Source organism: Anabrus simplex, chromosome 1, assembly GCF_040414725.1.
Source record: "Anabrus simplex isolate iqAnaSimp1 chromosome 1, ASM4041472v1, whole genome shotgun sequence".
Classification (NCBI taxonomy): domain Eukaryota; kingdom Metazoa; phylum Arthropoda; class Insecta; order Orthoptera; family Tettigoniidae; genus Anabrus; species Anabrus simplex.
Genome location: NC_090265.1, coordinates 253,947,164 through 253,969,874, shown reverse-complemented (window position 1 = coordinate 253,969,874; position 22,711 = coordinate 253,947,164). Strand labels below are relative to the sequence as shown.

The 22,711-nt window shown below is 39.6% G+C and overlaps 1 protein-coding gene across 1 annotated transcript in view; it reads left to right on the top strand.

Moving 5' to 3' along the window:
* The window catches only part of LOC136864627 (probable cytochrome P450 304a1), an 86,763-nt gene that overhangs the window by 54,790 nt on the left and 9,262 nt on the right, over positions 1-22,711 (top strand). The window contains exons 5-7 of the mRNA XM_068226082.1: positions 12,553-12,733; positions 16,692-16,809; positions 22,176-22,317. Of these exons, the coding sequence (XP_068082183.1) occupies positions 12,553-12,733; positions 16,692-16,809; positions 22,176-22,317 (441 nt within the window). The remainder of the gene's footprint in view (positions 1-12,552; positions 12,734-16,691; positions 16,810-22,175; positions 22,318-22,711) is intronic.

Here is a 22,711-nt window from a genome sequence, read left to right as displayed (position 1 = left end):
TAGTATATCCCCAAAACTCTTATTAATCCCAGCTGCTCAACCTGGATGTTATCCTTATACCCAGCTATGTTTACATATTCTGACAGAATATTTCTGCCTTTTGTAAATCCTCACATATACACTCGCCTTGTCCATGAATGATCCCTGGAATGTCCTTCCTGAAACACGTCGGCTTCTTGTCGGTAGATTTACTGGCACGTAAAAGATCTCCTGTGGGACTAAATTTCGCCACTTTGGCATTTCCGAAAACCGCAAAAGTACTTACATTTACGATATATGACACTATATCCCAACCCATTGCCTTTAGTATATCCCCAAAACTCTTATTAATCCCAGCTGCTCAACCTGGATGTTATCCTTATACCCAGCTATGTTTACATATTCTGACAGAATATTTCTGCCTTTTGTAAATCCTCACATATACACTCACCTTGTCCATTAATGATCCCTGGAATGTCCTTCCTGAAACACGTCGGCTTCTTGTCGGTAGATTTACCAGTAGCGGCTTTTCAGGTGCATCAGGTACAGTCCGGCTGCACTAACATTTCTCAAAACAATTGTCTATCATTTTCTGCATCCTTACATTTTCTGTTTAAAACATATTCGTTGAAAAATCCGAAGAGTGCGCTCTATATGTTGTGATTTCTCAACATGCGTAGCGCTCATAGTTAAGTAAGCACCGCTGTTCGCTTCCTTTACGAGTGCTGCGGACTGAGTGCAGCCCTCTCAATGCTCACAGCAGTGCGGGCTGACTTGTGACGTGTAACACAACGGTTGCCATGACAACGCTCAAGACTGTCTTGAGTACGCATACAGTTGTATTTGGCGTGGTGCAGCCCAGCGAGTCTCTGGGATATTCGGCTGCTTGGCTCGAGCTGGGACGATATTATCCGAACCCACCCGAACGTGTAACCCGCCCTCTCTGCTTAGGTTGAACACATGCGGGCTCCTACATCATTGCTGCCAATATTAGCATCTCAATCTCACGCTGAAACACAAGCAAACAAAGACACATTTACTAGTATATTTTGTCGCGAGAGTTGTGGCTACTGTTACAACAGCTGTAACAAGAAGCTTCTTATAAATTTGAACGTGTGGTGCACGGAGTATTCTTTCATAGTGAAAATAAATAACCGTTATTATAATGTGAATCGTGGCCGTGTGGCGGATTAATTGTGAGTGAATTGTAAATAACATAAGCGCATTTGAAGAGCATTTAGTAGCACAGCTCACACGGTGAGCTTTTGGCGTTTTCATAGTTACTATGTGAAGCATAGAATAATTATTGTCGTATGGATGTTTGGAGAGGAAGTGTTTGAAATTCATTAGGGATATAAATATGTAGTATTATAGTATTTAAATCTTTTCTTATAGTGTGAAATAATAGTGTTCCCTCCAAAGCGTGCTTTAACATGGAACCCTCCGTGGATTTACTTTGTATTTTAAAGGAAACTCCGTTTTCGAAATGGAAGGAGGAGGATAAAAGAGAAATTTTATCAATCGATCGTCCCCAGCCAGTTTTGACTTATCAGAAAATAAGAGGTACTGCCTCCGGAAAGATGCACACACGAACTTTCCAAGTATCTTGGTATAGTAGTTATCCGTGGTTATGCGGTAGTCATTATTTGCAGAAACACTCTTGTTGGCCTTGTCTTATTGTTGGAATGAAACAGGGAGTCTGGAATCACACATCATTTGAAAATATGTTCTGTGCTACTAGGTCTTTCCAAAAGCACGAAGGTTCCTCGGAACATATAAAAATGCAGTGGGATTTAAAGGACTTAAGAAGAATCAGAATCAAATTGCTGACGCTTTAAGAGAAAATGCTCGTCTATACATCACAAAAATTAATGAGAATGTGAGGCTTAACAGACTTTTCATGCGATTACCAATCGATGCAGTTTTACTTCTTTCTAAGCAGGAAATGGCATTTAGAGGCCATGATGAGAGCGACTCCTCCTTAAATAGAGGGAATTTCAAAGAACTGTTGAAACTTCTAGTTTCCAACAGCTCATTAGAAATGCAGCAGCATTATGCTTCTATAAAGAAAGTTTTTAGCGCAGAATATAAAACTATAAAATGTGAGTTAATACACTGCATCTATACCTTCATTAGGGATTTTAGAAACCTCTTTCTTTTCAGTTCAGGTCGACGATACAACTGAGAACTGATATCACAAAGAAATCGCAGTGTTCGGTGATACTTCGGTATATTACCCACAAAGGTGCGCTAGTTGAACGCTTTCTTGGTTTTTATGACGTTAGTTCGGACCGTACGGCGATTACTTTATTCAGCTTGCTGCAGACTGTATTGAGTGAAATTTCCTACAAAACTAAATTGATTGCCCAGTGTTATGGCGGAGCTAGTGTCATGGCAGGTCATCTAAATGGTCTTCAAACTAAGGTAAAGGAAGATGCCCCTCAAGCATTATTTGTACATTGTTTGGCACACCGATTAAATCTAGTGGTAAAGCAAAGTATTACCAACATATCAGAGTGCCGTATTTTTTGCGAGTCTTGGTGGTATTCCTTCATTTATTCATTCATCAGCCAAAAGAACTTTCGTCGCTGATTCAGTAATTGCGAAGCGAATACCATCTGGAGTGGATACACGTTGGTCGTCACATGGGAAACTTTTGAGCGTGGTTATCGAGGAGTGGGAGGTATTGAAATAAATTTTTGAAAGACTCGTGTACGATCCTCAGTCAGACGAAAAAACCATTCGCCAATCAGAGGGGTTGTAGCTTCCAGTTCACATTTTTGTCAATAGTATTCAATGACATTTTTGAGCATGCTAATATGTTATTTAATGTGCTCCAAAAGAAGTCTCTGGATGTTTACTTCTGCCTCTCAAAAATAAGCACCACACGGCAACTGATACTAGGTAAAAGGAATGAAGAAACATTTAAAACCTATTTTCGTACGGCTGAGAAGAAAACCAAAATTGAACTAAAAAGACATTCTGGTTTAAAAACAGAAAGTGTAATGCTTTGTTTTCAGATACTGGATTTAGTCTCCGCAGAGACTGATACAAGATTTCAAGATATGCAGAAGCTCCAATTTCTTTGCTTAGGGGATAGCTCTAAGTTTGAAGAATTTTCTAAAATCCTCCCTCTTGATGCACTAGAGAACTTAAAAATCTCTTATCCCACGACATTTGACACACATAGGTTAAAAAAATGAACTTCAGTTTATCTATTCTGATTCCACCATCAAAAATACCAGTTTGGAGGAAATAATTCTGTCGCTCAATAAAAATGAACTCACGGACGTTTTGAAAGAAGCGTATAAATGATTTTGTTTAATACTTACCATACCGTCTACCAGCTCCTCAGTAGAAAGAAGCTTTTCGTGCCTTAAGCGGATAAAAACCTACTTAAGGAATTAAACATCGCAGGAGAGGTTGACTGCGCTGGCAACCATATTCCTGGAGAAGTAACTGCCCAGTGACTTGATGGATACAATGCCCTTTTACGATGACATCATTGACAAGTTCGCTGCTTCAAAGGACCGAAGAATAGATTTTACGTACAAGCAATAGACGTTACCGAATGTAATATTTATATTTAGTTAATGTTATAGTTACATTGTGCTTTTTAAAGTAATTGCATGAAAATTATACAGCGGATATTTGTAGACCTTACCAAAAGATCACCCCGATCCTTTATTTCCTCCTAGCTAGATTATCCAACACACCTATTCAAAATGTACACGTTTACTGCAGATGCGAGTGCTGTGCTGCACCAAACTTACAACCCACGAGCCGCCACTGAGATTTACTGGCACGTAAAAGATCTCCTTGGGACTAAATTTCGCCACTTTGGCATTTCCGAAAACCGCAAAAGTACTTAGTATGACGTAAAACCTCAGAACATGTACTATTGTGAACATTCCCTATGAAAGAAGTGTGGTAGTAGCTCTTGAAGCTAAATACACATCTTTACATATAGAGTATAAACTATACAAACTATTCGAAACTCATATTTTGACTTTCAGTAAACAACTACTTTATAATTCAGTAAGTTTGGAATGAAAGGAAGACAATTACGCATATGAGGGTTAAGAAAGACTAGCAGATAAACTCTGTAAGATGTTGAAGGCTAGCTATCTACTTCCTTCCTTTGAAGTTATTTAACATTCATATTACTTTAAATGTCAATATATATTCCTTTCAATGTACTTTGCACCATGCACCTATGTTGTTTTAGCTAATCCTGGCATTTATTGATCCGGACCGCAATGACCCCCAAATCAAGATTAATGACATTTTGCTGCTGGCCTATTCTAAACATCTAGGAGGCCCATCGCACCCTCTGGCTCTCTTCAATAAAGTTTCGAATTGTTGGCATTTCTAAAGGTTTTGGGGGTATCAGATGTTAGGTTCTCTGGCACCTAGTTTTAAGTTTCTAGAGTGCCTGGGAGTACCTCATTAATTCATCTCATCACCGCAGTTCGACTTCCTTTTATTATAATAGTAAACCTGTTGATGGTCGTGTTTCATTGCTTCCCTAAAGGGGAAGGCGGACCTACCGGACGATAACGCCGTCTCTCAGGCCAGTGAGATGTTCGGAGAAGGTGACGGGGTTGGCAGCCGTGGCCTATACTAGGAACTGTCCGACATTCGCCTTAGTGCAGGAGAGTGGAAAACCACGGAAAACCATTATCATTACAGCCAACGGTGAGGACCAGCCCCTTACCGTCTCCCGAATGCAGAGGCGTAGAGCCACGGCAGTGCCGCGGCCACCCCTCCTCTGCTCGGTTGGTCGGTCGGAGTGCAGAGCCGTCTAACCACGGGCCAGCCATGGCCACCCGTAGGCCGAAGCCCACTCTTCATCCGCCGACGTCTAGCCCTTTCCTATCCCATCGTCGCCAGTAAGAGCTACCACTCGGCTTGTTGTAACACATGAGAGTGTGACGTCACGCGTAAGTGAATCCGGGTCCAGAATCGAAGGAGTTGATGCTCTCGATTCCAGACATCACTCGCACTCATCACTAGTATACGCTATGGAACGCGCAAGGAAGAACTGGCTTCTGTAGTTCAACCTTGTATTTTAATATCATAGACTTTTTTTCTTTGATCCAAGGTACATTAAGAAGTTGTATGGTTAGATGAGCATTGTAGTAGAATCTGCTGTGGATAGAATAACTACGATATTAATAGGACTTTACCTCATTCTTACATTCTTTCATCACTTCGACACTCTTCATGTTAGCCTAAAACAGAATGAGAGTGATACACCACAATATATCCTACAAGGTTGGCTTCCACCTGGGTATACAGTACATTCAAATCACAATTCTGCTTCTTTTCAGGAACTTATTGAAGAGCACAAGTCTTCTTACACAGAAGAATACATGAGAGACTTCTGTGACACGTTTATAAGAGAACTAAAACTTCGACAGGCCTCTGGGGGACAAACCAATTTCTCTGGTAAGAAATTAGTTCTATCTTATTATTTGTTATGTATTGTCTAGGTAATTAATTACTGGCAGTTGTGTAAGAAAGAACTTACGTAGCAGAAGAATTCGTATATACCGGTACTTGTTCATTTTATGTTCACGAACATTTTATTTACAGTTGAACTTCAATATCTCGAAGTGCTTACTGAAGCTGAAAATACTTCGATTTATCGAAAATTTGAGGTACAGAAAACGTGTATACTACTTCAGCTCTCCACCCACCAAAAATTTCAGCTTTACCGTAATTTATTTCCTAAATTATTGCCACTAATGCTATTGTATTTCTCTACATCTACAATTTTAATATTTTTAGATAGGCCTGTCGTATTAACAGTCAGTGTTTTTAAAATCAGCTTTATTATGCCTTAATAGGGAACATTCTCATTTTAGGATACTAACAAAACCATACCTTAAGTTCGTTCTTTTCGTATGCCCATTCTCTTTGTAACACTGTGCTAAGAGTCGTGTAGTAGCCTAGACTTTTAAGCTGGTATGGCATCCGCCTAGCAGCCAAACAGCACACTCTAAAATTCAGAGAATGCTTATTCTTCTACAAGGACACGATTTAAATTCAGATTATTCTAAAGGAATTAGTCTTATGAGGGGATAATCAAGTACGTATCAGCGTAGTTTTCTGTATAACTTCGAATGATGGACAAAAATATCTTCTACCTGGGCTTGGAATATCCTTCAAGATATCGAATAATTCAAGTTATAGACGTTCGATGTATATAATGCATAACATGTAAAACATAGCAGGTGGCCCACCAGCGCTCAACTTTCTACTTATAAGTGTCCCGCATGCACAATGATGAATGGGATGTCTACTAACTGATTTTTACAGGGGCACTACGGCCAGGATGTAGGTTACGTCACGAACAAATGACAACCGGACGGCCGCTCGATGCATGTTCCTCAGCGCTACCCGTCTAATGCGCCCCCTTGCACTAGTAAGCCTCGTTTTCGACCGCATAGTACTGGGCTGGTATAAGCCAATAAGGTACAACAGCCAGAAACTGCTGAGCAATTACAACAACGAATTCGTGAGGCCTGTGCCGCAGTGACACTTGAAATGTTGAGACGTGTAATTGTAGATACTGCCTGCACCATCAGGGACATATTTTTAAGCATATCTATTATGAGTAGTTGCAGAAGGAAACGTTCTAGTAGATCCAAATGTGACAATTTAATTTCCTGAACTTTAAAGCTATAATAATATGTATTAGTTTTTGTTTCATACAAACAGCTCTTTTATAGAGAGGAATGTTTGTACGTGCATAAATTGATACGTTATTACATTTTCTTTTTTGCACCTTTGGTGTATTTAAAAACGCCCCTATTACAGAAATGAAATGAAAATGGCGTATGGCTTTTAGTGCCGGGAGTGTCCGAGGACATGTTCGGCTCGCCAGGTGCAGGTCTTTTGATTTGACTCCCGTAGGCGACCTGCGCGTCATGATGAGGATGAAATGATGATGAAGACGACACATGCACCCAGCCCCCGTGCCAGCGAAATTAACCAATTATGGTTAAAATTTCCGACCCTGCCGGGAATCGAACCCGGGACCCCCGTATCCAAAGGCCAACACGCTAACCACTTAGCCATGGAGCCGGACATTACAGAAATTGTGTAGTAAGATGACTGTTATTTGTTTCATAACATCCGAAATAAGAGTACGTTGTAGCGATTCTTTGAAACCAAGTGATTAGACATCTCATGCATCATTATTGCACGCAGGAAATTTGTAAGTAGAAAGTACTGGACTGGAGGGCCAACTGGTACAAGATTCCGTTGGGAAACGACAGTTCCTTCGGGATATCGAAAATTCGAGTTATATACGTTCCAGCTGTAGAAGTTAGACTGTATTTTCTTTCTTCATTTTACATACATACATCTTCATTATTGACTGCTAAACTTTTTTACGTTCAGTCTGCAATCCTTTGTGAAGTAACTACACGCCTCAATAATCCTCCATAAATTGCTACTAGCTCTGTGTCCTCGTTTAGTTCCACACCTCTTATCATTAAATCATTATACGCTGAGTCGCCGTGGTCTCCCTCTACTTCATTTGTCCTCCACGGCCCAGTCTAGTGTTCTCAGAAGTGACCTGTCCTCCTCCATTCACTTCATATGACCCCAGCACTAGAAGAGATTTACACGTATAGATTCATATACCGAATTTTTTCTTAACTTAACCTTTATCTCCTTATTCGGAGTACTCTCGTACCGATGTTCAGTCGAAGTGCTGGGTTTAATGGTAGGGGCACATGGCGCTATAAGTAGGAATTGTATGAATTTCTGGAACAGATTCGACTTACAGAAGTCCAGAATCAATCTCTCGGTAATCGCCACGTTACGAGGATTTTTATCAATTTTAAAATCACATCTGTATTCACAGTAGTTAGAAGCCTCCGTGGCTCAGGCGGCAACGCGCCGACCTCTCACCGCTGGATACCGTGGTTCAAATCCTGGTCATTCCATGTGAGGTTTGTGCTGGACAAAGCGGAGGCGGGACAGGTTTTCTCCGGGTACCCCGGTTTTCCCTGTCATCTTTCATTCCAGAAATATTCTCCGTTAACATTTCGTGCCATCTGTCAGTCATTTATCATTGCCCCAGAGGAGTGCGACAGGCTTCGGCAGTCGGCACATTTCCTATCCTCGCCGCTAGATGGGGCTTCAATCATTCCATTCCTGACCCGGTCGAATGGCTGGAAACAGACCGTGGATTCTCATTTTCATTCACAGTAATTCTCTTTAATGCCCTAAACGTAATGTTCTTTAATTTTGTTTTGTATTTCCCAATATTTAATGCTATAGATTGTATATTGTGTTATTAATTATTAAAATTTAATGTAATTTTTTGACGTAGTTAAAGTTTGTCCTTGTGGCAATCCAGAATGTCTGGAAAGTAGTTGGTTTTCTCAGTAAATATATAGAGCTGAACTAGAGTAAAAACAAAAAGTGAGAAAGTGTTTATAAAATACAGTAAGACAGACAGTGATATGTTTCGAAAAAATGATATCTCAGAAGAATTGAGACGTAGACATGAAGTTGTAAAAAACAGCTCTTAATCAAAGGCTACGTTGAATTACCATACGAATGATTGCAAGCACATGGTCACGAAGAAACGTCAAATTGTTTCACGAGCGCCAGCCGTCAACTCAAACCGTTCTACACTAGAGTATGAATATAATTTCTGGCTACAATTGTGCACCGTCAGCTGGTTACGGTCTCCCAGTCGTAGTCGTTTTCCTTCGATTGGGTCAAGTTGCCTTCAAAATGCACAGTCGGGTCCCGAATATATAGGTACTATTTTGGACCTAAATTTTAAGTCCCCTTGTGGGGTAATTCCGGAGATCCCTTTGTACGTCAAATAAAACTAACATTCCTCAGCTTATCCCGGGTATTTCTGTGGCCACTGGAGCCATCCAGACTCATTTTCGTTTTCGCTAGGTTGATTTTTCAGTAAAAACTGTTCCTTTGTGAGAGGGAATGAAAATCATCAAGGATCAAGAGGAAGACAAGCTGAAATAGAGTGACAGAATCTCTGATGATCTGAAGGTGAAGAGACTACGGGAGGAGAATTCAAAGGACAGGCAGAAGGAGAGGACACATCGCTGTTGCCGACCCTTAAACTGAGATAACACGGGAAAGAAGACAAAGGAAAACTTAACATTGTAACTAAGGACAATATCTAGGGGTTGAACCGAATCAGTTGTTTCAAATCATCACGTGTGTACTTCTTCATTCGGTCTATTTTTTTTTTTTTTTTTTTTAAGTAGGTGGCATCGTTTCATTTCGTGAAAAATGATCATAGCCGTTCTGTTTCGTGAAACATGTTACTGTATCATCGTTCAATATTAAAAATGAACTTGCTAACAGTTAACGAAGCAACAAATAATCGCTTTGACAAAGAAATGTTATAAGATAAGATGTAATAAAACAGATATGAAAATTAATTAAGACGACGGTCGCTTCCCTGTTTCCAAGCCCTTTCTTATCCCACCGTCACCGAAAACCTATACGAGTACGATTTTTAACCGCTAGTAAAAAGAAAACACAAGAAAAACAGACATTTATCAGTACGGTACTAATTGCTATTATCTGTTATGTGTCTCCAATTTGCTAATGAATGTACGCAGGTTATCGATTATCGAATCCATGCTGAGATTACTTAACACAAAATAAGAGTACAGTACTAGGATAACGGGAGGTGAATATCAGAATAATACAAGCATGCTATTTAACGTATTTCTACAGTTGAGGATCTTCCAATCTCTTCATATACGAGTACATGCGTTTATATTATTCTGCATGATGTTTTCAAATACAGTGAGGCAATAATCGTTTCTGTTCTCTAAATTTTTCATTTCAACCCCTCCAAATACCTTAATGGAAAGTTAAGAAATGAATATGTCTGCACGTGAATTTCTAGAGTTGAATGCAGATTTGTTGATGTTTCGAATCAACATTTCTTCTTTCTACTTTGTCTGTTTGAACTAAGTAATGTCAAGTAGTAAGCATTTATCAGACTTCTGAAATAAACAATTTCAGACAAAGATGAATTTTAGACAGTTTCGGATGTAGGTTTACTAGTCACCAATAAGTTACATACAGATCCTTGTTTTATTATTATTATTATTATTATTATTATTATTATTATTACGAGTATTTTATACGTTCACGGCTGTTAGAGACCACAATAAGCAACTGATACATATTTTCAGAAGCCTTCTTTGAAGTCCAGTATCGTTGCATTCTTCGTCTTTGTCTGGCAGCCTGTCTCCTTTCCTCTACCCACCCTCTGTTCTGCTGGTATTCTTTACGAAAGCCCTCGAAGTTATTGATCTGGTGTCGGTACTTGGTTCTGTTAGCAATGTCTTTACGATTTAGTCCTCTTTTTTCCAGATCCTTCCTGACCTCCCTGAACCACTTATTACAGGTATTAGGTCTATTATCGGGTGTGGTAAAAATGTTCTTAGTCAACCGCTTGTCATCCATTCTAAATAGGTGGCCATACAACTTGAGTCGTCGCTTCTTGATGGATTCCATCAGCCGTTCAGTTTTCTGAGAGTTCCTCTCTTCCTCGCAACCTGTATTGTCCAGCCACGATCTTTGGGCCCATTATCTTTCGAAGGATCTTCCTTCTTCTCTCAGACCAGCCTTTCCATTAACTCGGAGGCATTCACTTCTATAGATACATTCAGGTGTGATCACCGTATTGTAATGTCTGAGTGTAGCTTGCATTGAAATTGCTTTCTTCTTGTACAGGTTGTGAGTACTGCGGAACGCTGCGGTCATCCTATCTCTCCTACTGTTGTTAGCTTTCCTTTCATTGGATCCCACGTGCAAAATCTCACCGAGATATTCGAAGCTGTTAACTCTTTCAATCTTACCATACCTTGTCTTTAGTTGTTGTGGAACTTCGGGGATGTTAGTCAAGTACTTTTTTTTTCAAAGGAAATCTTAAATCCAGTCTAGTCTGCTACTTGTTTCAAACGATTTATCTCTTCTACACCTGCATCTGTTGATTCTAGAAAGGATCGTTAAATCATCAGCAAAATCTAGACAGTTGATCTTGACACCGTTCTTTGACCATCCATTTTTATTTTATATTTTAATGGCGTGCGGCCTCCGAAAAGACCTGATGCAGTTGACGCAGTATAGATGACCTGCACGTCTATGAGGATGGGACCCTATGTATGATGAATTCTAATGATAAAGACGGCACACACATTCAGCCGCCGAGCCATCGGTATTAACCAATGAATGTTCGATCAATGGAAATCGAACCCGGGACCCCATGGGCCAAAGACCAGCACGCCAACCATTTAGCGGACAACCTCCAGTGTGTACTTGGTTCAGTAAACTCTTCTTGTTAAGTTATTTTTCCCATGCACAGATAACCTTCTTCAACACACAATTAAAGAGAGTCGGTGATAGTCCATCGCCTTGCCTGTGTTTTAATATCAAACTCCTTGGAGAATTCACCCATGAATTATGATTTAGAACGGGTTGGGTTAAGGTCTGTTTTATAATTTCTGTCATTTAGTCATCCACTCCAAATTCACTCAAGATGTCAATTAACACTTGGCGGCCGACTGAATCATACGCTTTCTGTAAATCTACGAAGACGCCTTTCCTGTCCATGACTCTTTTCAAACTCCATATCTGCTCAGTGTATGATCTTCCCTTCATGAAACCACCTTCGTATTCACCAAGTCGGTGATTTATTTGCTCCACAAGTCTGGTCTGAAGGGCTTTTGAGAGTACCTTGTGTTATTATTATTATTATCAATATTATTATTATTCTTTCGTTTTGGCCGCCTATGGACCACGTTAATTCGAATTAAAGCTTCATCTATTTCTGGGCTTTAATCCTCGTCCAGTAATCCTTCATCCTTTCACTCTGCAATCTCCTCCTTTCTTTTGTACATGGCGCTTGGTTACGGGATTTATCTTTCTTTGAAACCCTTTCGTGGCCTTAATCCTCGACTTGTAAGCATCCCTGTTGCTGATTTCCGTTCCCTGTATTCTCATTTCTTCCAGGTCCTTCTTCATCTCCCTTCCCGGGTTCATTCTGTAGGTATGTCCGAATAACATGGCTCTCCTCTTCCGGATAGTATCTTGAGATATTTTCCATCTTGAGATATAATTCTTAGTTTCCTTTCTTTCCGTATGATGCATCCTCTGTTCCTTGGGTTTCCAATATCTTTCTCAGAATCTTTCTCTCCACTTGTTCCAACTTCTTGACCAATCCTGTTTTTGTTTTTTTTTTTGTTTTTTTATCAGGTTCAAACTTTCAGCTGCATACAAAACCTTCGGGCGGATCGCTGTCTGGTAGTGTCAGAGTTTTGCATTGATCGAGGTATTCTTCTTGTTGTAAGTGTTCATAGTTAATTTATATGCCAAGTTCATCTTGTTAATTCTCGATAACAGTGTCTCTCTTTCTGACATGTTATTGTCTATCCACTCCCTCAAATAGTATATTTGAATTTCTCCACTTTCTGAATCCTTTCTCTCTCAACTGTCATCCATTTGATTGCTGTTTTGTTTGTCATGCATTGTGTATTTTTATTATTATTGTTTCAGATGATCAGCTCCTTTTAATAGCAATAGACTTCTTTTTTCCTGCGGCTACAGCTCTCTCGACAACTATTACACAAGTAATTATATACATGATGCACTATCCTGAGGTATGTAGAAAGGTGCAAATGGAACTGGACTCAGTTGTTGGAAGGAACAAGTTACCAACGTTGGATGACAGACCTAGGTTTGTTTTTTTACCTTGCTGTAATTTCAATTTCATTTTCTCCTGCTCTACGTTCCCATTTAATTCCACTAAAGTCAGAAAATATATTTGATGTGTTGTAAATTATCATGAGGAAGAAGACTGACATGCACTATTAATAATCAGGGAGTCAGGCATCAAAAAATATCGACTACGAATTCCAAACTGATAACAAAGGTATTTAAATAGACGCTAGAAGAATACGATTTAATTCGTGCAAAACTTGTACTCACCAGTGAAAACCACGCGTGGTTAAAAGTGTGAGAGAAATTTGATGCCTTTCTTTCATTAAAAATGAAATGAATATGTTACTTTTGATTGTGACTAAGATTTTATACTAGTCTATGCATTTATTATCACGTTTTGGGGATCATAATATATAATCTGGTAGGATGAAATCAGATTATACCGCACTGAAATCTCATCTGTTCTCAAAAATATAATAATCCTAAAAATATTAGCCCTGTACTTATCTTGACTGGGCACAGCTATCCTATACTGAGTTCAGACGTATTCCAATCTAGACTTAACTGTGTAGATAACAATGAAACTGCATGATATTGCAAGCTACATGCCCAGAAGAGCAACGAGGCAATTAGCACACCTCGGTATCACTCAAGTGTATAGCATGGTGCCACACACATCTGGATGGGCAGCAATCGCCTTCGTAGGCTAAGGTTCTATTGGGTTGCTACGCAACGGCAGGAGGATAGGGGGTATTGTCATTGACGGCCTTGTCAAAGTTGCAGTAAATTGATTTTGTCAGTCAGTCATAGTCAACAACAGATATCGTCACACCACGTTCAAGCCCAGTCGGTACACAAGATTTTATTCACCATGGAAGATACTGTAGTTCAGCACGCCAAAAGAAAAAAGTATGAAATGTATTTTCCTTTCAGAAGAATAAGTAAACAAGTTATATAAACGGTATTGTCCTGACATAAATATGACAAATGTTCCAAAACCTCTGTCTGTAAACATACTGAAAATAAATGTGTGTAGGAAATATTGTCTAATGCTATGTTTTCCTTTTTCCCTTGCCGTGTTATACTCTATAATCTCTATCTTGTTCGTTCCGCTTGATCCATACTTCAAATGATAATAATAATAATAATAATAATAATAATAATAATGTGGACAAACGATTTTCTTATGTTAGCATTATTTCCGTGTATCGTCAGTGTATATATGAAGCTCGTCTGCTGCTCCGTTCTCCCTTGATAGCCAACCGTGTGTAACGGAGAAAGTAGTACCTGCTACCTAGAACACGGTATTGATTACCTATTGTCAATCGCACTACCATCCCTTCATTTTCACCCGAGTTACAAAGACCAGTTCATAGTGTGATGGGTACCAAGTACAACAGTTGATAAAGCCAGTTGATTGGGGCGAGAATGCAGAATGCCCGAGAGAAAAAAAGAAGAAAAAACAGCGAAGTGTTGACATAATACTTAACCAACTCTGATTAAGTGGGAATCTCCACGATCTTACGAGTATCAAGTACATGGCCAGGAAGTACACAAGAACCTTGTTTATCCGGATTAAGTGGGACCGGAACTGATCGGAATTCTCGAAAATCCGGATAATCTGCAAAAAACTAAGAAACAAATACAGTACATGTTATATAATCTATTAACATAAGTTGTACAGTAATACCTGTTTTCAATTCTACAAAAGAATATCAGAACACTTTGTACATTTAAGAGTCTGTTTTCTGCACTAAAATAATGTGAGTTCTTCTGTTTTACATTTGTATAGTGTTTGCGCCCAACACGATCACGAAGACGTTTTACTAACAACAGTTCTCCCGGTGTGGTTTCAGTCAAGGATTCTAAATAGGCTATCAGTTTGTCTGGCTGCATTGTTGCCTCTTCATGACTCGTTGTTTCTTCTGATGGAGCGCTGGTTTCATTTTCGAATTAGCTGTGAATTAATAGTGCGTTGCATTCAGAAGAGCGTGGGTTCGAATCCCACCTCGGCCGTCCTGGGAATGGTTTTCGACGGTTTCCCATTCTCAGTTCCAGGCGAACACCGGGACGGTAGCTTTGATAGACCGTGGCCGAATTACGTGCAATTCCTGTCCTTAACTATCCTTGGCGGAAAAGACATTCAAGAAGAGTCGACGCCGTAAAAGAAGTACTGTTCAAGTAAAAATAAATGTTTATTATTTTCGATCCGGATAAACCGGAGATCCGGATTAATGAGGGCCGGACAAATGATGTTCTTGTGTAAATAAGATATACAATACACCTGAACTATTCCTATACAGGCGCTGCGCTACATAACAATTTATTCTTAGTTGACGTGTGTTCGTGAACCGAAATGAACTTCATCTGAATCCCGTATATTTACTGCTAAGCATGTATTGAAAGATTCGAGTTGTGAATATTTTATAGATGATTACATCAAAATAATGTCTTAAACATTGTCTCTCACCCATCGTTTCCCCATGCGCCATTGGCATCCTCAGGTATCACACGCACGGCAGTAATCACATCATAAATTCCATTAACATTTAACATAGCACATGTCTGAAATATCCATGGTTGGAAGTGTTATATAATGAATTTTGCAATTTATTTCGAAGGTAGGTTCGTCAACCATCGAGTATCACGTTCGAACCAGCATTAAAAAGCAAGTATATTCATTCGTAAAATCAAAGAGGTTAGACTCACGGTTCCTATCATACAAAGGAAATTATTTGACGCTTGAATACTGTGTCTTTCTGGGCGCATAATCTGTTAAAACAAATGCTAATACAGTATATATTATGAAGAAATGAAATTAACATGAATTCCATTAAAGCACTTTGTATTATAAGGTCACTGAACAGAACGGTCCCCATGTCCAAAATGCTGAAGTAGCTGCAGCTGAACTGAAACATGGCTATGAAAGGTGACGTTGTGCATAGAGCGTGTAATATAGATATTAAGCACAGTTTTTCAAAATTTAACTCAAGTTAAGTAAACACGTGTTTGGTTTTACATGGCTGTTGATATCGTGAGCATAGCAGCAGACCTCCAATTTAACGTGGAAACCGAAACACAATGACGTGACTATTCATTTCAAGAATCCCGATGCATTGGTTGAGATTCAGACCCTGGGTGACTAGATAAGAATCCAGTTCAAGTTAGGTAAGTTATTCAAGTGATATGGTACGATAATAATGTGATATATTCGAAATTTGAATGAAATTGGTTTTATGTGAGATGAGTAACAAGGCGCATTATTCCCTTGACAGTCCTCATGTAACCCCCGCCCCATTCCAATAGTGCAACAGCCCCGAAGGGCCATAGCCTACCAAGCGACCGCTGCTCAACCCGAAGGCCTGCAGATTACGAGGTGTTGCGTGGTCAACACGACGAGCCTCTCGGCCGTTATTCTTGGATTTCTATATCGGGGCACCTATCTCACTGTCAGAGAGAACCTCAATTGTAATCACGTAGGCTGAGTAGACCTTGAGCCAGCCCTCAGATCCAGGTAAAAATCCCTCGCCTGGCGGGGATCGAACCCGGGTCTTGCGCGTAAGAGGCAGGCACGCTACCTCTATACGGTGGGGCCGGGACAGTCCTCATATTATTACACAATAATGATGCATTCTCCCGGAAGTCCCGGTATCACTTTTTCAAATTAAATATTGCACTTTATCGAAACTCTAGTATTGGTCTGTGCTATTATGTTGTTTCTCTTCCATTCTTTCCTTCTGTCTGATCCTTCTTGTTTACTTCCTTATTAATGAATGCTTAAAATCACTGACCCATAATCATGAGTCACTGATCAGACTTTCCTTCCCTTTTTCCACCATTACAGAGTTAAACTCAATTACCTGGCATCTTGTATAACAGAGTCACTACTCCCATAGCCATCGTGTACTTTATTATCCTCTTTGTTTCTTTCTGTATTCCGTTTAATAAAATTACCATTATTTGTTTCGTTGTAGTTTGCCCTACACTGAAGCCACACTGAGGGAAGCTATGAGAAGAACAACGCTCACTCCAATCTCTGTCCCACACAGAGCAATAAAGGATACCTATCTCAAAGGCTACTTCGTTCCTAAGGTGAGTAATCTATTAAGAAAATAGCAAGTTCTGAGAAAAAATATTCTAATTTTCCTACACCGTCTTCTGTGAGAAATGCGATTACATTTATACGATGGTTTTCAAAAGTTTGAATCAAAAGTTTAATTTAATTTCGTGTGGCTATTTCTAGCCGAGTGCAGCCCTTGTAAGGCAGACCCTCCGATGAGGGTGGTTGGCATCTTCCATGTATAGGTAACTGCGTGGTAATGTGGTGAAGAATAGTGTTATGTGTGGTGTATGAGTTGCAGGGATGTTGGGGACAGCACAAAACACCCATCCCCGGGCCATTGAAATTAACCAATGAAGGTTAAAATTCCCGACCCGGCCTGGAATCGAACCCGGGACCCTCTGAACCGAAGGTCAGTACGCTGACCATTCAGCCAACGAGTCGGACGATCACGTAAGTAATCCTACACAATGCAAGCTCTATGATAATCCTCAATGCCTTGGAATGCGAATACATATGATAATGTGTCAAAGTCTGTACGCAACTTCGGAACTCTGTTCTAATTGACTAATATCATGTATGATTTCAAAGATGGAGAGCTGTAACTCCAGAGCCATTGACAATATTTTTAATTAAATATATTAAATGTGATACTATTACACTACCGCCTCTGTGGTGTAGTGGTTAGCGTGATTAGCTGCCACCCCCGGAGGCCCGGGTTCGATTCCCGGCTCTGCCACGAAATTTGAAAGGTGGTACGAGGGCTGGAACGGGGTCCACTCAGCCTCGGGAGGTCAACTGAGTAGAGTCTAGCAAAAAATAATAATAATAATAATAATAAAATGAATATATGTTTTACAATCTGCTTTACGTCGCACCGACACACATAGATCTTATGGCGACGATAAGATAGGAAAGGGCTAAAGAGTGAGAAGGCAGCGACCGAGGGCTTAATTAAGGTACAGCCCCAGTATTTGCCTGGTGTGAAAATGAGAAACCACGGAAAACCATCTTCAGAGCTGCCGACAGTGGGATTCGAACCACTATGCCCGAACACAAGCTGATAGCTACGTGACTCAAACCGCGCGGCTACTTGCTCGATGATAATAATAATAATAATAATAATAATAATAATAATAATAATAATAATAATAATAATGAAGATGATGTATGTCCTCCTTAGAGGTCTGGTATAAGTCTTTCGAGCTGATGTCCTATATGCGACTTGCGCTTGTGTGAGAATGGAACTATCTAAGATGAAATCTTATGTTGAAGATGGCACAAACACCCAGACCCCAAGCTAGAGGAATTAACCTATGAATGTTTAAATCCCCGAGACGGCGCCGAATCGACTCAGGACACATTAACCAAAGGCCAGCATGCTAACCATTTAGCCATGGAGCTTGACAGCTTCAGTAACTGAAGGGAACTCAATGAAAGTCTGTCTGGTATATGAACTTGAAAATATGAAACTAAAACGAGGAAATAGTGCAGTTATTATTATTATTATTATTATTATTATTATTATTATTATTATTATTATATTATTATTATTATTATTATTAGCTGGTCTGAATAGCTCAAACAATAGAGCGTTGGCCTTCTGAATTCAAGTTGGTGAGTTCGATCCTGGCTCATCCGGTGGTATTTGAAGGTGCTCAGATACGTCAGCCTCATGGTACGTGGAAGAACTCCCGTAGGACAAATTTCAGGCACGTTGGTCTCCTAAAATCTGTGAAAGTAGTTAGTGGGACTTGCTTAAAAGTTAACATTATTATTATTATTATTATTATTATTATTATTATTATTATTATTATTATTATTATTATTATTATTATTATTATTATTATTATTATTATTTCCATTAATTTCTTCTTTAGAAAGCAGAACGTCGGTTTATTTTGTATGTCTACATGTGAGGACAAATACGTTTCAACCCCTGAATATCAATATCATTCGAATTCCTCTGCAATTTTATTTCGGATATCGTATAAAAGCTTGATTTTTATAACCTCACTGACTATTAACGTTCCGTAACTGCTTTGTGGCCTTTTAATATAGCTGTAGGTTGAGCAGAGACAATGCCCTGTACAATGTCCGATAGAAGCTACATCTTGTAGTATATGTAAAGGACGAAGATGATGCATACAGCAGAAGGATTTCCGTCCTTATGACACAGTTCTTTCCAGGGCTTTCATGATTCTATAAATTTAAAAAAAAAACTGTTATTCATTGCTTGAGTTATTTTAAGACTAAAAATCCCTAAACGGCTGATTGAGCATTCATGAAACGCGGAGGAAGAATGATCACCTTCTTCTTCGGCCTCTCTTTTCTCCCAGTTATTTTAGGTCAACACTTTGAGTTGATTTGGCCAGTTTTATGGGTGGATACCCTACCTGACTACAACACTACGTGAAGAGATGTATTCACCAGTGGCGGCGCGTGACTTTCGTCACTGGGGGTTCAACAGAAGGAAAAATCCCCCCTCAATATCTCCCCTCCCCCCTGTCACCTGTGCCATGACTAAGTTCAGAGAATGGGCATAACGGTGCACATAATGTGCATGCCTAAAATCTTCCCTGATGAGAACTTGCACCCTGAATGGTGACCACTCATTACATTTGCTCCATCGTAACCTTGTGAAATCAACTTATCTCTATTATCCACAACTTCGCTCAAAGAAAATTTTAAACACACTGCTATTGTCTTAGCATCATGACTAGAGGGTAGAGGAAACCCCAGAATCTTTCAACTGGCTTACCGTTGGGAAGAATGATAACAAATTGTGCTGTAGTTGATATATCGGTGGTCTCATCTGCGATTACCGAAATGAAGTGCGCTGTGGTGATCTTTTTTCTCACGACAGGTTTCATACATGCACGAAAGCAAATCATTCTGAATGGCTTTCGAGGTGCCTTTGAAAACAGTAGATTTGGACAGATGGTCTCTTAATGCAACGTCAATTTCAGAACTAAAATTGACGAGGCCTCGAAATATGCCAGGATTCGATTATTCACTTGTTTCGTCATGCCCACGCAATGCCATCCCAAACGCGCCACAGATCTTTACACAGCACATAACGAATTTTCCGTATTTGGTCGTTGTCTCTTTCCACAGACTGCTTGTAAGCACAGTCAAATTACTGACGGTTATCGTGTCTTCCCAGGAGATCGAATTGTAACTGGGCAAGCATAAGAGATTTAGAACTTCTGTTTTTTTTTTTTTTTTTTTTTTTTTTTTTTTTTTTTTTTTTTTGAAAAAATATCCTATATCTATCACTCCGACTTTGGTCCAAGTCCCTTTGCTTTCATCACTCATGAATCATAAAAAAGGAAAACAAATCAACATGTTAGTAATTTCGCACCCACAGATCCACTCGATTCTTTTATACGGTATAAATCCATTCTGAATTTACGCACGATTTCATTACTTTTATTTTTAGGATGCCTCGTTATATCAAGATCAGACATTGGGCGTCCGACATCCTTAATCTTAATCTTAAGTTTACGCTCAAGAGAGAGAGAGAGAGAGAGAAGAAAAGTTTGTCTTCTTAAGTATCATATCACTGTTCAAACTCATTATGTAGCTCCTTACCTTTCCCGGGAACAAAAATTACGGGCGTAGCTACAGTGCACAAAAATACACACACGGAGAAAATATTGTAACTTCTTTATGTCCTAAAAATTAAGTTTCTGAACGGCGCAACTGTGCAGAAAAACACTCACACGCTTGCACAGCGTACAATAATATTACGAATTATGATAACTATTGCAACTGTTGTAAACACTAGCATCACACTTGAAAAACAGAGTAAACTTTAGGGATGTATGTTCGCAATGTTGGTACCTTAATTTTAAGAACTCCTGTGGCTAGGCAATTAGCGTTTTCTTTGGTATTACATTCCCGCTACTCTTTGCCTCGGTGATTTTTAAGTTAATTTTCTCTCAAAAAAGTAATTATTCCAAAGAAGGCAAATGAACAGATGTTTAGTAAATATTGATGTATTTGGGAAAAGACATCAATTGGAATTTGGCAGTTTAATGTGACTGCTGGCAGTAATGATGCTCTTCAACACTAGCGCTAATTATGTGCACTATTTTCTGCTACGTAGTTGAATTCCTGTAGGGGCAACAGATGGCAGGCACATACTTACCCCAACACAAGGTCAGTCTAGACAGACCTTGCCCCAACACACCCCCCCCCCCCCCCCCGACAACACGACTAAGAGTGGCATATTGCGCATGCGTAAACCACGGATATTTGTTTCTGCGATATCCTGGTCTTGTCTATGTGCCGACCGATGTCCGCCCGCACTTCGCTACTCCCTTCGCCCAGGTAGGGACGGAGAGATTTCCTTCCAAGGGGGTTCATTCCAGACAAGTATCCAGCCACGGAACGTGCGCAGTTCACATGAATTGAAAGCCAGTATGAGTATACTACGGATAGGTGGGCTAAGCAAGAGTGTCGAGATTGACAAGGGAGTTATGAATATTAAGTATTTGAATAAAATTTGTTATAAACTGGAGGTTCATTGCTCCATTGCGCTATACCAGAAACCGCCACTGGTATTCACTATTGCGTATTTATGTGGTGTGTTGCGGTAGATATGTATTAAGACGAATACAAACACACAGTTTCCGAGATGAGGGAATTAACCATACGCAGTTAAAGTCCCCGATCGGGCCGGGAATCGAAACCGAGGCCCTCTGAACGGAAGGCCAATATACTGACTATCCATCTAAGGAGCCAGATGGAAGAAGAAATACCGCCATTAAATGAAATTCCACAGGTCTCACTTTACATCATGCCACAAAGAATTCAGAAATGTCTCCAAGTTTGGTACTAGTTAATTTTTATTAATATAAACTCAGAAGGATTTGAATTTGTTATTTTGCATTGAACACAATTTATATACAATAGAATAAAACTCAGTAATTATTATCTTCTTGGTGCTACAAATTCTGTTATACCTTTGTCGGTTATATTTCCTTAAGAATAAGATAACTCTACCTTGTTTAACACCATTTTATTATAACATTCGAATTAAGCTTCTATGGACTAAGTGTTAACAACCAATCTCATCTGCAGTGTGTAGAAGATATTGTTCGTTTGCCGGCTTTGAAGTCCTGCCAGTATCTCTTGAGCCCATCAATCAGTGCCTTTTTCGCTTTTCTGGTAAAGGTCCTCTCCGTCTTCTAGATTCTGGTTCCACCATAAAGCCACTCTTGAAACTATTCTGGACATTGAGCTTATCTTCCGGAATGCCTGTCTTTCGCAGATATTTCTCACCCTCTTGGACCCATCTTAACTTCGATGCCTTCGAATTAAGAAAATTCCAGATTTTCCCCTATATTATAATGCATAGCACAGGAAATAATGTTCAATTATCTGTTGACAGAATACCGTAATGATAACACACTTATGGAGCATGCACATGAGTAAAGAGTTCTGGGGCGACCCTGAGGCTTTTCGTCCGGAAAGGTTTCTGGATGAAAATGGTTTCCTGAAGAAGAAGGACTTAACCCTGCCATTTGGAGCTGGTATGCGATGCATTTATATTTATTATTCTACTGTATAAAGAGTTCTTTCACCCTGCCTTTATTACCAGGTTAAAGTCACCGTCTTGAATGAGTCTTTAATAGAGTTCTTCACTAAAGGAACTTTTTTCATTTTATAACGTCATTTGAAGCATGAACAGTCTAAACAATAACACATTTTATCAATGTAATGCATAGCCTTAAATAACAAGGACATTGGCAAATCTCCAAATATCTTCTCTGTAGTGAAATTAAATGGCGTACGGCTTTTATTGCCGGGAGTGTCCGAGGACATGTTCGGTTCACCAGGTGCGGGTCTTTCCATTTGACGCCCGTAGGCGATCTGCGTGTCGTGATGAGGATGAAATGATGATGAAGACAATACATCCAGCCCCCG